The sequence below is a fragment of the Acanthochromis polyacanthus genome, chromosome 17 (genome assembly GCF_021347895.1).
Source record: "Acanthochromis polyacanthus isolate Apoly-LR-REF ecotype Palm Island chromosome 17, KAUST_Apoly_ChrSc, whole genome shotgun sequence".
Classification (NCBI taxonomy): Eukaryota; Metazoa; Chordata; class Actinopteri; family Pomacentridae; genus Acanthochromis; species Acanthochromis polyacanthus.
This window is the reverse complement of record NC_067129.1, coordinates 21,656,655-21,671,920: the sequence shown is the minus strand read 5'-3', so window position 1 is coordinate 21,671,920 and position 15,266 is coordinate 21,656,655. Positions and strand designations below refer to the sequence as shown.

At 38.5% G+C, this 15,266-nt stretch overlaps 1 protein-coding gene across 5 annotated transcripts in view; it reads right to left on the bottom strand.

The window, feature by feature from the left end:
- Positions 1-2,202: 2,202 nt before the first annotated feature.
- The window catches only part of LOC110958361 (protein turtle homolog B-like), a 171,085-nt gene continuing 158,021 nt past the window's right edge, over positions 2,203-15,266 (bottom strand). For 4 of the 5 annotated variants that reach the window (XM_051937145.1, XM_051937147.1, XM_051937146.1 and 1 more), the window contains 2 exons: positions 14,851-14,978; positions 2,203-11,511 (listed from right to left, as the gene is read on the bottom strand). In XM_051937145.1, the coding sequence (XP_051793105.1) occupies positions 11,297-11,511; positions 14,851-14,978 (343 nt within the window). In that variant the 3' untranslated portion in view covers positions 2,203-11,296. Of the gene's footprint in view, positions 11,512-14,850; positions 14,979-15,266 lie in introns of those variants that run through there. The other variant, XM_051937148.1, reaches the window with a different exon arrangement.

Below are 15,266 nucleotides of genomic sequence, written 5' to 3'. Positions count from 1 at the left end.
CTTTGGAAACACTGCACACCTTCACAAAGTGAGGAAACAAGTTCTCTGGAAGTGTCAAAAGAATACAGATGGTTTCTATTCATGTGGTAAGTGAAGCAAGTGTATATTTATAGCATATTACCATACACAGAGCGTATTCAAAGTGTTTTATTAGCAAAAGAAAAAAATGAAAAGATAAAATGCACAATGTGCACACATTTTAAAAATATTTTAAACTGCCTGGATGAAAAAGCAGAAAAGACAAAAGACAATAAAAATGGAAACATGTTGAAGATAGGATTCATCCATTATCTAAACATCACTTAAACCTCATTAGGGTCATGGGAGGGCTGAAGTCTATCCCAGCTGATTTACTGTGAAGGCAGGGGACACCCTAGACAGGTCACCAGTGTATCACAGGGATACATATAGACACAGACAATCAAGCACATTCACAATCACACCTACAGACAATTTAGAATCCCCAGTTATACTCAGCACATAACCGTGAGTGAAAACTCATGCAGGCACACATGCCAACTCCACACAGAAAGATCCCACACCACAAATGAAGGATCTTCTAGCTGTGCTCATCCTTCCATCCACTGTGCAGCACCCATCTTTTGGACCCAGTTCTGAGACCCCTGGGAAGTTACAGACATTGCCTGGTTGTTAATTCGACTGGCTTCTTGGAAGGACATCAGTCAAAGTTACAGCAAAAGAACTACATTATATATGCATGTATTTTTGTATTTCTTACTTCCACTCTTGAGGACCAAGTCGAAGAAATCCTGACTCCTGATCTGGTTATTCTATCCATCCATCATCTATACACTGCTTAATCCTCATTAGGGTCACAGGGAAAGTGGAGTCTGGGTGAAGGATGAAGGTCGGGCACACCCTGGACAGGTCACCAGTCTATCACAGGACAAGATGTACAGACAAACAAGCACAGCTACAGACAGGTGTCACATTCACACCTACGGACAATTGAGAGTTACTAATAAACCTCAGCATAGACTGTGGGAGAAAGCCGGAGTATCTGGAGAAAACCCACACATGCACAGCGGAGAACATGCAAACTCCATGCAGAAAGATCCCAGGAACCCTGTCCAGTATTGTTGTTGCTTATACCTCCCAAGTCTTGCTGCAACTGTGCTGTGCTGATTTTTAGTTGTTCATCGATCTTCCTATGTGGTTTTCCATATTTGAAAATATCAAAATCAGATTTCCTTGTTCTTCTGGCAGTTCTTGTCAGATGTGGAGCCATGATGCAGACGGCTAATGATGGAACAGATTTACTAATTTCAGTGATCACAGGGGTCCTAACTTTTGCATCATTTATCACAGGTCTATTCACTTTTGCTGCATTTAGTTTTAGCTTTGGGGTCAGTATTTTCAATATACTCTTTCTGAAGTATTGCAAGATTGCTAATAATATGAAATGTTCTATTGGTCAAATTAGAAAAAAATGCAGTTATTTAGAAGTCACAGTCTTGAATCAGTATGATAACATCATATCGTATCATATTGTACTCACTTCTACTGCATACTGTACATTTTCATAGTATTACACTGTCCAAAAAAAAAGTTGCAGATGATGGTTCACCACTATCCTTCGGGTTTTAATAATACGTTGGATGGTTCTTAACCTGATTTTTTTAGTTTCAGAATCTCCTCAGTTTTTATCTTTGCTGGATGTAGTGCCAATAATTTGACCCTTCTGAAACTGATTAACATCATTTCCATGGCCACAGGAACAGGATCTGTCTTCCACCATGGTTGTTTTAGCAATGAGTAGCTCCTCACTGCATCAGATAGGGTTAAACAAGTTGTTGCAGCTGAAACATCTTCATAACTGCAGTAAATATCCAATGGAAGGCTCTTACCTATTTGTTCAATTAAATCCAGGTGGCGACTTTTTTTTTTAGGACAGTTTATAATGCGGCTACTGTGACTATTAACAAATATGTGCATCCAAGCCTGACTTGTTACTTTCACTGTGTCCACCCCGCAGCTAGTAATGGCTTTCCATTTGAAACACTTTCCATAACACTGAAAGTTGGCATTCATTTTGGCCATTGTTCCACAGACTTCTGCTAACAAGTAGGAAGGAATGCAGTGGAGATGTTGTCATTATTCTTGATAAGAAATAAACTCCACACCTTCGAAAATGTAAAGTGCATCAGAAGCAGAGGACTATTTGCTCAATAACACCAACAGTCATGTTAGAAAATTTAAACATTTTAATAAATAAAAACTGATGTAATATACACCATTATGAATATACAACTACAACAAGCATACCAAGACATTTGAAATACAAAAAACTGACAGTTCAATTTAGTTGCTTTAAAAGCTTCAATTCTTAGGAAGAGTGGGGAGTGAGCAGGGATTACAATAGCCATACATTCTTGTTAGTGTTTGTGCCAACAAATATAAAAAGCATTATGGGTACTGACTTCTCAGAGATGGAGAACATTAGAAACAAATAAGTTACACATCTGGACTAAAGGTTTCCATGAAGAGACAGTTTGAGGTACTGAGTTGTCTACACCTGTAACTAACAGTGAAAACACTCACGTGTTGTTTTCCAGAAGGACTGTAACTTAAACCAGTTCTACACATCTCAGGAAGACCAAACAATTAAGAGGAGACAGTGAGTTCAGTTTGTTCTTCTTCCAATTGTATTGCATTTTGTATTGAAAAAAAACACACAATCAGCTTCATGTCATTTAAACTTTTCATGTATTGTATATCCAAAAAGTTGTGTGTGACAAGTTTTAAACGGCGTCTTTACAAAAAAGTACTTCGGTGCTTTATCTGGTCTTCAAACATAGTAACGCTACAGGTTGCTCCATCTAGTGGTGGTTTGTGGAGCAGTTTGGCTGCAGAGGAACCAAACCTACTGATTTGACCCACAGCCTATCATAAAAGTGCACCTGTAGGCTAACTTAGTATGTTTCCTTGACCTAATAGAACACTTTTGATAACTAGAATAGATGTCAGAATTCATGATGAGCATATCTAATCTCTCAGCACCAAGCACAATGTGTGGATGTGTTTGCAACTACTAGTACAGTAGCCACTGAAGCACTGTGAAGTCCAGACCCAAAATGAACAACAAAATAAAGTCCAAGAAACTCAATATTGATGTTTATTTAAATGAATGTCCTATTAAATTTCCTTGCTTTAATTCTTTTTTTTTTTTTTACTTCAAATGTTAGTCCAATCAGATCTGTGTATTCCCTGAAACAGCAGCAGTCGAAGAAAAACCCTCTGACAAACACGCGTGAACCAGGTCAAAGACTGGCCAGAGAGCAGCCTACAGTACAGTACAGGATTGTGTAGCTACATTTTGTCTGAAGCAAGGAAATAACTAACTTAAAAAAAAGCACCACAGATGTTTTAAATAGCACCAGTTGTCAGAATGTATATGATGTGTGTGGTCTTGTTTTTTTTTTCATAGTAATATTTTTTTTTGTTTTTGTTTTTTGGCAATGTACAGCACTGAATTGAATGTCTGGAGTAACGTTTAGCAGCTGCTGCAATGTTCAACCTCCACTTCAGAGCCTAAGGCAAGAAAATGTTCATTACCTTGTACATGCTTCAGCTTACGACCAAAAATCAAACATTTGGATCCTCCCCTAACGTCAGTCCAAAGCAGCATCACGAAGCACTGTGTCTCGTACATACATACTGTAAATATATACGCTGTCAAACATTATCTATCTGCACAGTTTGTGAATTTGATGAATATACATTTAGATTTCTGTGCTCTGCTGTGATACAGATTGCAAGGGAGCACCATAGTATGGGGGAGGGGGAGAAAATAATCAAAAGTCTTTCATGCCAAAGCATATTAAAAAAAAAACATTGCTAGTGAAGCCAGCCTGGTTTTAAAAAATAAATGAGATAAAATACATAATAACCTAGTGAGGAGCTAAACTCTGGTCCCCTAAAGGATAAATGAGCAGTGTGGTAAGATGACGGCCCACAAAGAATTCAACAGGTACATTTGCTATTCACACCAAATGGACATTACTATAAAAACTAGTTTGCTGTATCCTTCTCTGAGAGTCTGTGTAATAGACAGTGAGATATACAGTACAGTTTAGTGCACCTTTTTCTTTTGTTTTGTACACAACTGAACGACATATTTTTCTACTTTGTGTACGATTCTGCATCGCTACAGTATAAAGCAACAAATGGATATAAAAATAATAGAATATAGACTTATACATTCTTTAAAACGAGTACTGTCCCCAAATATAGATACTCATATCACCATTTTGGTTCCATGACAATATATATTTATATATATATATGTATATTTATTTATTTAGTTAGTTATTTAGATATATCATTTTTTTTCTCTAAATTTCTTGCATCTATCATATTAAATTTTTAAACTAATTTCTAGCATTTAGAAGGTTTCCATCACTCACATACAGTATAGACACTGGTCTGTTACGTCATGTTATAATGTGTCGCTGAAGCAGACCCTACACTACGCAGTTCCCACTCAGTCATCAGTAGAGATGATGTGCATCATGTTTTCATCTGCAAAAAATATATTTATATATTCATATATGGTATGCTCAGTTGAGCTGTTATTTACATGGTGTTAGCGGAACTTTTCTTTTATGAGTTTCAAATCTGCAATGATGTTTTTGTACACTCAAGTTTGGACAAAATCTGTTCAGCGCTTCACTCTGTGCTGTTGCAGTCGCACACCGGTGGAAAAGCGGTTTTTCTGCATTGCGAAAAAAAAAAAAGCTGTTTCTGAGAGAGCTTGGCTATGTGTCAAGTTTAGTTTAGATGACAGTCTCTGCCTCAATGTGTCTGTCTGCTGCCGCCCTTCCAACAAAATATGATATTTTATCTGTTCCCCTTTAAAGGATGTTTTTTTTTTAATGAAAAACAACTGAAGAGTCTGACAGTATTAAGTATGATCATGTCATGTCATTTGTGGACTTTGTGTACTCTATTATTAAACTTATCAGAACATTTCACTTGCTGGGCTGTTTTTTCGCTTCAAACACAGAGATGTGACGCATTTTACCATTGGATCAATTTGCAATTCACAGCCAAAATGTCAACATGATACTGTTAGCATTCGATATGATGAAAATCTATCATCACAACATGTGTAAATTGCCTATTTGGGTTTACGTTTACTCAAAAAGTTATTTGCTTCCCTTTTTTTAAATTCCTTTTGTTTTGTTTATTGAGGAAATGACAGAAATAAAATGGCAGTTTGTTGTTGTCGGGCACAGTTCTAGCATTTTAGCAACTAAACATGGTCCATAAAGTTAAAAAAAAAAGTAACTCGTGCAGCATGTGTTAGCACCAGAGATCTCTGCTCTTTTGGCTTATGGAGTGAAAGTTTGTTCAACATGTTAAAAATATGAATCTCTACAACACACAAAGACAAGTCTCTCTAGTTCTCCTTAGCTAAGAGTCCAGTGATACAGTACTGAGAATGTTCTTACAAACTGATCTTTAATGAAGGATAAATGACATTTCTTCCTCAGACATAACTCGTAAATGGAGTCCTGTACAGTTCCATCAACTGCAAATCATCACGGTGATCCCAAAGTGTAGAGCACTGTAGAGGACTGAGTAATCCTCCTTTCACAAAGAATCCAAAGTTTACTGTCTACTGTACTCAGCACAGGTCTGACTGCAATCTGACAAAGAGCATCAAATCACACTGGTTTGTTGTTACTTGAAACTACAATTTGTAAGATCTATGGAGGACAAAAAATGACTCGGGTATGAATAACTAAATAGTTGCAGAAATAAATGATCAGATACATTTATTTAATTACCTATTTGCCACTGTGTTTCTACAGTTCCATTTTTTCGGTAGACATTTTATCTGTATGCAAATTAGGTGTGTGGTCCTCAGTGGCCTCAGTCTAATGTAAGATTGGTAAACTGGTTAAAGCAAATTGTTCCTATCAAATGTAAATCTGAAAATCTATCTATGCTACCTTCTACTGACTACATGCAATAACTTAGATTGAGGTGAAGACCTCTAACCTTCTACGGTGATACAGAATGAAAGGAAAGAAAAAATACAGAAAAAAATACAGAATTAACCTACATAAAAGATAATAAACTGGAATATAGAAATACATTTAAAAGTTTCATTTAATGCTCTTTGCCATGATCAAATATTTATCCATTCATTATCTATATATCGCTTCATCCTCATTAGGGTCGAGGGACGGCTGGAGTCGATCCCAGCTGACTTAAGATAATTATACAGCGACTGAGCAGCCTTGATCTCTGAGTGCTTTTCTTGTTCATTCATGTATTGGTCGCTTTATTTCTGCATTTAGTTATTTCCACTTTGTTTATTTGTCTGTCCTCCATAGTGGAACATTCATGTTGCGTGTGTTATGAAAACACCTGTGCTCTCATTAACAGATCACATCCAAACGGTTCTGAAGGTTGAATCCACTGAACTCATCAAACTACAGCTGTGTTGTTTGCTGTGAATAACATTAGGATTTGCAGTGTACACAGCGTTTTATAGTCAGTTTAAATCTGAGCCTTCAGGTAAGCAAAACTTTTTCGCTGGCTTTAGCTTTAAAATGTTGCAAGGAACGCTGTTGCCATGCTTTTTTTTTAACATGTAACAGCAGAGGCTTTGCTCTGGTAGTGGTAGTTCTCTATTTTGATCAATAGCATTCAAACCATGCAAATCAAATCTGTCACTATACACTATGTACACAGACATGTTTCTCTGTGGCACATGAAGAGGTATACAGTACTTCTTTGTTGAGGCAAATGCGACCTCTCTCTCTGCCTACTTCAGATGTCTCACACATCCAGCTTGCTCTGTCCTCACTCCACATTAGTCTCATTGAACTACACAGTCGCACAAAGCTACAATCCACCCTCTCATTTCAAGAGCTCCTCCCATAACTTTGTATATTCAGGGTTTCCTCAAAAAAATGTTGGCATTCAACCAAAAAAATGCAATAAAAAAAAAATCACACCACCGAACCTGCATTGTGTGCACATCATTTTAGCGCACTTTAGTATTTGAGTTCAGCTAGGTCGTATCATTTGGAACGTGCTTTCATTCTGGAGGTGATGCAGACGACTGAACTGGACCTCCAGTGTGCTCCGAGGGAAGCTTCACTCTTCACTTTAACTTGGAAAATATAGACTGACTTTGTAGAAACAGTCACAGCAGCATCTACATAAAACTATTTCCATGTGGAAATAATAATTAAAAAAAAAGGGAATATACGTTTGTATTAATTTCTCTAACTGCATGCATATTGTTGACCAATTTTAATAAAATATGCAATTTCTTATTTTACATTTTACAATATATAAGACTAATTACATCTACAAATTCCATAAAGTGTTTAGTTGGCAAAGTGAATCAGTGAGGTTCTCCCAGATAATATATATTTATATAGCAGAATGAATTCCTTAACAAAACAATATAATAGTTAAGTATATTTGGACATGTTGGTACATTATGTACATTACAAGATATGGTTATTGTTTATGCAGTTAGATTATTTTCATAAATCCTTGTTTGAAACTCTTGAAAGAACTGATCTCATATCAGATGCATCATTTTGAAAGAATTTGTTAAAAATGCCAGTCACTGATATCCCAAACATAACTAACAGTAACAGCTTGTTCATTTCTTATAGAGTTGCCATAGTCCTGATTAATATTAATCGTTCATGTGTTTACCTCGTCTCCTCCTACACAGTGATACATGCAATGACTTTGGCCCAGTCTTGCAGGACTGACAAGTGCACTGCCAGAGGCCTTCAACCGCCCCGGTGCCTCCACCCATCCCCTCAGTGAACTCCCAGCAGAGCTCTGTCCAGTGGACCCCAGCAACACAAACATCACAAGGTCTGTAGTGAAACATTCAATAAAGCAAAATGTCCTGTTGAAAGGAAACTGCGGCACTCTTCTTCTCCGACCTAATATAAATACGGTTTCGACGGATGGCCTAAGAACAACGATATTCAACAGCTACAAGGCGAAATGAGACATTTGAACAATGCCTGCAGCTTTCTTTAAATATGGCTGCTGCTGTGCCATAATAGAGGCTGTATGGAAGAAGAGTTCCTCATTTCTCTTTCACTGTGATTTTGAATCCAACCACCACTCCAACTGCCTATTCTTTTATATCAAAAAATACAAAAATACAGCAATTAGTCCGTTTTGAAAATGGAAGTGGCATTTGTACTCTTATAAGGAAGGGTTACTCCATGTTACTCCATGGTTTGCTTAGCACCTGAGGCTGCCAGAGGGAGCCGTTGTTTGACACCGCTGCTAAAGCACCTGTGATGAGATGGCTTCTTCACTGATAGATTCCAGTCAGCATTGCATCAGTTAGTGTCTTACAAAGAATGTAAAAACACACTTCTGGACTCCTTTTCTGTCTGATCTTGTCCATTAAACACCACAGTAGTCACAGAGTTGGGCAGCAGCTCTCATTGTTAAAATGAATAAAAACCATTGGTTTTTGTGGTGGGTTTATACTGATGAACACCACTTCATTCTCATTGAAATTTTCTGTATTGTCTTTGGAAGTATAGATTGTAGTTTCACATTTGTTACAGATATTAACATTACATTTTATAAACTGTATTTCCACAATAAGTGCATTATTACAGACATGATCATTTCATCATAAATAAAGGCACTAGCTTCTATAATGAAATGGCTGCTTTTTTCACTACAAAAGCAACCCTAATTAACTTTCCGGTTTTCTGGATATGGTTGCGAGTCTTCCTTTTTAAAATGTTGTTTTATTTTTGCTCATCTAATAATGTATGATGATTGGTTTCAAAAGACAGTAGCCGTTAAAGTATTTACAATAGCATTCCCTGCTTTGTTAAATTGATAAATCGATGTAAATGAGAAAAATGAACATCGCTTTTCACTCCTCCTGCACTTTAGAAGTTTAAAAGATCTGAAACTTTGATACTGCTCTTTTGGAAGCATTTATTGTGGAAATATCCTAACAAAGCAACCGAATTTAGACACTTAAAATGTGGCTGATTTAAGAAGGCCGTGTTGGAGTTGCAGCTCAAAATCACAATAAAAATGTGCACAAATAAAGAAATAAATACATAAAAAAATGCACATCACCAGTGATCTACCACTCCAGATACGCTTTTTTCATGTGGTAACATATGTTACCGTAACATCTACAAGTAAATACGCCTTCTGAAGAAACTGAGCACCTTTTGATGTAAACAAAAGAACACAACAAAATCTGGGATTATTAAAGCACACACCCATCGTTTGCTGATTCTAAAATGTGACCGAGCAGCAGCATGTGCATTGTGCGATATATAGCTGAGTCTTATGATGTTATGGCACTTGCTTTACTCATCCAATCATAAACAAAGATGTACTTTTAGCCCCTTAGTGTACATATCAGCCTAAATAGGAAAAATGCAACCCTCGAATCAACATGTGAACCAAACTGCTTATACCAGTGGAGAATACAACAAAAACTTTTGGCTCAATTTGTGGTGCCTTTAATGCCACACACTGTTCCGCTAGAGGATGACTGGACTCTCAGCATTTCCATTTCAAATCACAAGCACATGAACAAAAAGTGGCCGAAAGACGCAGATACGTACACACACATGTGCACACAGGTGCACACACACACACAAAGACACAAATAAAAAAAAAATCAATTGTAAATAAACATAAATTTGACACGAGTTAAGCAGGCAAACAACCAGAAGCTCCAATAAGGCCAAAGAAAGCCAGAGTGATTTACGCTCTCTAATATGTATGAAAAAAATACTATTACATACTATGGCACAAAATCCTATCCTCCACTATGTATGATCTGTTTCATTTTTTCATTGACGCATCTTTTGAAAGACTTTCTGAATAGGATTTGGAGCCCTCTAAGCTACCTAAAGTAGAAGAAGTGGAGAAGGAGATGTAAAGGAACAGCAAATGGACAAGATTTTGCTCCAGTGCAAATTGTTCTGAGATCTGAGAAGCTAAAGCTGAAGCCCTGTTAATTGGAGCAATTATATGACCTCAAATTGAACTAAATGATTTTCTCCTTACTGAGAAATCGCCACATCACTGCAATTGAAGTGTGCCCATTATTAGCTGGCAAAAAATAGCGTGTGGACTGCAGATGTGCATGTCTCTGTAAGCAATGACAGACAGTGAAAATTAGGCCGAGTAAATTAGTTAAAGGTTGCGTTTCCGTTGCTCAAACATTCCTTAAACAACAAGCCCTTGTCCTGATCATTTACCACAGAGCAGAAAAGATGAGTGACCCTCCGCAACAGAACCGTCATTCAGAAGGATGCAGGAACTAAATGCTCAACGTGTGCAACAATCACTAATGAGGTGAGAAAGGCTAGTTTGTTCTGCTGGCTGATCCTGGTGGTTGTGTGGTCTCGTGTCCTGTGCTCTGAGGTATAAGTGGTAGGAAGTAAGAACACCCATATTTGTGAGGCGAGTTTCTTGGGAGACAATAGAAGTTGCTGGCGGAGATGATCCCGTGGAAGGTGCTGTAAACGGAGACCCTCAGGTTTTTTTTTTTTCCTTTGGGGTTAAGGGGAGTTGTTTGCTCAGCACAAGAAACATGACCCAAGCTGGGAGAAGACTTTCTAATTAATAAAAATGCTAAACCTTGAGCAGGAACACTGGGATACAACTAAACAAATAAAAAAAACAGGAGAAATGGGAGTTGGTAGTCAAGTATTGCCTACTGTCTGTAATTAACCTTTTGCACTGGAGTAAAACTTTTAGAAAGTGTAGCAGCTATTGTTTTGATTTGAATCAATTCCCTTTGAAAAGGGAACACTACTTGATTTAAGAATATACATAACATTCTTTTACCTTCGGACCACCCAATCAGTAGTTGTACAAAATATCCAAAGTTTTTTCAGAGGAAAAGCCTTAGAGCCAGAACCAATCTGGCATGTAATTCAAATCTACAAAGGCTGTTTTTTCATTGACTGATTTGAGACCAACACCTTAATCTCTACTTAATTTCTTTCACAACAAGAAATAAGTTTGGTTTCTAAAAAGTATTCTTGGTCTTTTTTGAATATGTGTGTGATCGTCAAGGTCTCATGAACACATTGGGATGCTTACTAATGCAAATTGAACTGACTGAGCGTGTAGCTACAGAGAGATTCTCCTTCGTCAACAATAAATTGCAACTATCTATGAATTGAATGTGTTGTTTTTATCCACTGGGATGTAGCTGCTGCAGTTTTATTTTGGAATGGGGTGGCGTATTGCACGGTTGTGACCTTGTCCTCAAGGGCTTTCAGAGGAGGGTGGCATGGTCTAGGTCTATGTCATCCATGCTAGCCAAAATAGCCTTCTGGTCCTCTCGATGTGGGCGGCGGTACAGCAGAGCAGAAAAGCGAGTATATGGGTCATGGAGGATGGGTCGTTTCTTCTTCTTGCGGAGGTAGAGAGCTTCTTCGGGCTGGAGTACCTGAGAGGTGTAGGCCTGCTGGGTCTGAGAGGTGGAGACACCTGGAGGACAGATGGAAAGGCAGGTCATAGCCACCAGAACTAGTAGCAGCAATGTTTACAGGCAGTTCTGATCCCACTGATATGACTGTTCTTTCCCTAAAGTAAAACTGTTACTTCTGAATGAGGGTACAAAGAGAGAGCTGAAGGAATTATGTGTAAACTCTGTAGTGTACACATCCACAAATTCAGTTTTTAGTTGTTTTTCTAGGTGCCTGGATTAGCATAATGACTGGAGGCACAAGGAAACAGTGTCTGAAGATAACAAAATCTACCTACCAGTATCTGTCATACCCAAGTTATATCTACCATATATTTGTTCTACCAAGGCACATAAGTAAATGTAATTCACACAGAAAGACCACAAACCAAGCTTGAACGAGCCAAGCAAAAGCTAAAAGCACTAGCAGTAGCTTTTTCTTAAAAGAAGTTATTTAGTAATGAATGACATCCATTCCTACCACTGACTTTCTTCATCTATGCTGTCTATGATCTTTGCATAGCTGATTTTCGTCATGAATGACAGTGCAGACACAATGAGAAATATTTTAATACAAGAGTTCAATGCAAAGACTCATAGATTAAATGTCAGTATCCAGAAAACACGCAGATCACATGCTAAAGGTACAAGTCACAGAATATCCTGGTCTCATACTCATGGTGTCGACTGTTTAGCTCTGCTCTGCCAATCACTGATGCAGAGAGAGTCTTCTTCCTGATGCTGGCATAAACAGCAACAGCTCAGCTGCATTAAAGGCATTATGGAGGATGTTTTTTTTGTTTAATTTGTCTGATTCACATAAAATGAATATACTGACCTTTAGTGGACTTGTATGTATGGTCTCTACAAGAATAAAAAAAATAAAAAAATAACTGTGGACATGGCAGGACCTGAAAAACATCAGCCAATCATTGCGCTCGGACCGAGGCGTTTGGTTTGCTCCCTTTCCTGTCAATCAAAAATCTTCCGGCTCAGGCCTAGTTACGTAGATTACGTACGCCTTGGACTTACGTGTTTTCTGTATGTGTTGCTTTGGTATAGCTTCGTAGTTAGCTGGCGACTTGTTTTGCTCATCTTTTTTTACATAATGGCAGATAAAGATCCAGGGGGACCCAGCCGTAAAAGACAACTTCACGAGTGCTACGCAAGTTTCTGGAGGGGGGCGTTTCTTCATAAATGCTAAGAGGGGGGAGGTTAGAGGGGGGTGAGGGAGAGGTTGTATGAGCGCATGCGCATGCTATGTTCAAAGTCGTAGGAAATTAAATCTCCTCTAATGCCTTTAAAGGGTACAGGCACTGAAACAACCTTTATTGAATGAGGATGAAACCAGGGGTTACACAGTCTTAATTAAAAAAAATAGATCGTTGTGGTATTTTTAACTAAAATATCGAAAGTGCATGACTTTCACTTATTTGCTCAAAAATGGAATCATATTGGACATTTAAAAGACAGTAAGAGCCACAGAAACTATATATAGCATTTAGAATTTGCAGCTGTTCTGAAAATAACTAGCTCCTGATTTGTTATTATTTATAAGCAGTTATTGCATTAATCTGATGTGACCCACTTAATATCTTTGATATCCTCCTCCTTCGTGTTTGTTTTTTTCACTTCAGTACTATTGTGGGTTACCTCAAACTTTGTCAAAAGTTGCTGCCCTAACTGCTTTCACTTCTTCAAAGCTGTGACACACATCCACACGAGCAGCTCAAATGGTAAAGTATTAGATTAAAAAAGGCTTTAGAGCAAAGTTATTTACAAAACTACCTACTGTTATGCATATTGTAGTGCTACAGCTGTGGCCAAAAGTTTTGAGAATGACACAAATATAAATTTTCTCAAAGTTTGTTGTTTCAGTTTTATAATGACCATTTGCTTATGCTCCAGAATGTTATGAAGAGTGATCAGCTTGGCTATGAAAATGGATTTAATCCCACAAAAACATTTCCACTGCATTTGAGCCCTGCCACAAAAGGACCAGCTGACATCATGTCAGTGATTCTCCTGTTAACACAGGAGAGAGTGTTGATAAATACAAGGCTGGAGATCAGTCTGTCATGCTGACTGAGTTATAGTAACAGACTCGAAGCTTTGAAAGAAGGGTGGTGCTCAAATCACTTTTCTTCTTCTGTTAACTATGGTTACCTGCATGGAAGCATGTGCAGTTATCATTGCTTTGTACAAAAAGGGCTTCAAAGGCAAAGGATGTTGTTGCTAGTAAGATTGCACTGAAGTAAACCATTTAGAACAGGGGTGTCAAACTCAGTTCCTGGAGGGCCACTATCCTGCATATTTTAGATGTTTCCCTCTTCCAACACACCTGATTCAAATGATCACCTTATCATCAAGCTCAGCAGAAGCCTGATAATGAGCCTGATCATTTGAATCAGGTGTGTTGGAAGAGGGAAACATCTAAAACATGCAGGATAGTGGCCCTCCAGGAACGGATCTTGACACCCCTGATTTAGAACTTCAAGAAGAGAGGTTCAGTTGTGGTGAAGAAGGCTTCAGGGTGCCCAAAACGTGCCAGGACCATCTCCTAAAGATAATTCAGCTGCAGGGTTGGGTCACCACAGTGCAGAGCTTGCTTAGGAATGGCGGCAGGCAAGTGTGAGTGCAACTGTATGCACAGTGAGGTGAAGACTTTTGGAGGATGGCTTTGTGTCAAGAAGAAGCCTAAAGAAGCCACATCTCCCTAGAAATAACATAAAAGATACAGGGATTGGACTGCTGAGGACCGAGGTAAATTTATTTTCCCTCATAAATCCCCTTTCCGATTGTTTGCGGCATCCAAAAAAAAAGCTTGTCCGGAGAAGAAACAGTGAACGCCACCATCAGTCCTGTGTCATGCCAGCAGTAAAGCATCCTGAGACCATTCACGTGTGGGGTTCCTTCTTGGCCAAGAGAGCGGGCTCACTCACAATTTTGTCAAAGAACATAGCCATGAGTAAAGAATGGTCCCAAAACATTCTCCGAGAGCAACTTCTCCCAATCGTCCAAGAACAGTTTGGTGATGAACAATGTCTTTTCCAGCATGATGGAGCACCTTGTCATAAGGTAAACATGATAACTATGTGGCTCAGGGAACACAACAATGAAATTTTGGGTCCGTGGCCAGGATACTCCCCAGACCTTAATCCCATTGGGAACCTGCGGTCAATCCTCAAGAGGTGGGTGGACAAACAAAAACCCACAAATTCTGACAAACTCCAAGAATTGATTATGCAAGAATGGGCTACCATCATTGATCAGACACCTGCAAGATTTTTGAAACACAATACATTTCTCTGTCCCCATACCCAGGGCAGAAAAGCGACAATAAAGAGGAAAGGGGTTCATACCTGCTTTCCATCTGGACTTGGAGTTATTGTTGTTCATCGTCATCTTCTTGGCTTTTTTAATACGTTGGTATCTCAGTGCATCAATCCTCTCAGACCCCGAAAGGGCACTCGGCGCACCTCGACGTTTTCTGGATAAATAAGAGAGAGAGAGAAGGAAAAACGGGTAACTCAAGGCCACACATGGTCAGTGCACTGTGTTCTTGCACTACGGAGTGCAACAAAACCCACACAATCTCAAAACAGCACTGCTCGTGCTAAGCAAGAGGTGCAGCACATTGCCAAAGGATCAATGTGAGTCACCTAAAGAGCTGTACTCTGAAATACAGCAGCCAGTTTTGTTGTGTCAAAGGTTCAAAGAACAATTGATTTACTATTTCCATAATGTTGTACAGTATAGGGATTTACAAACAGTCATG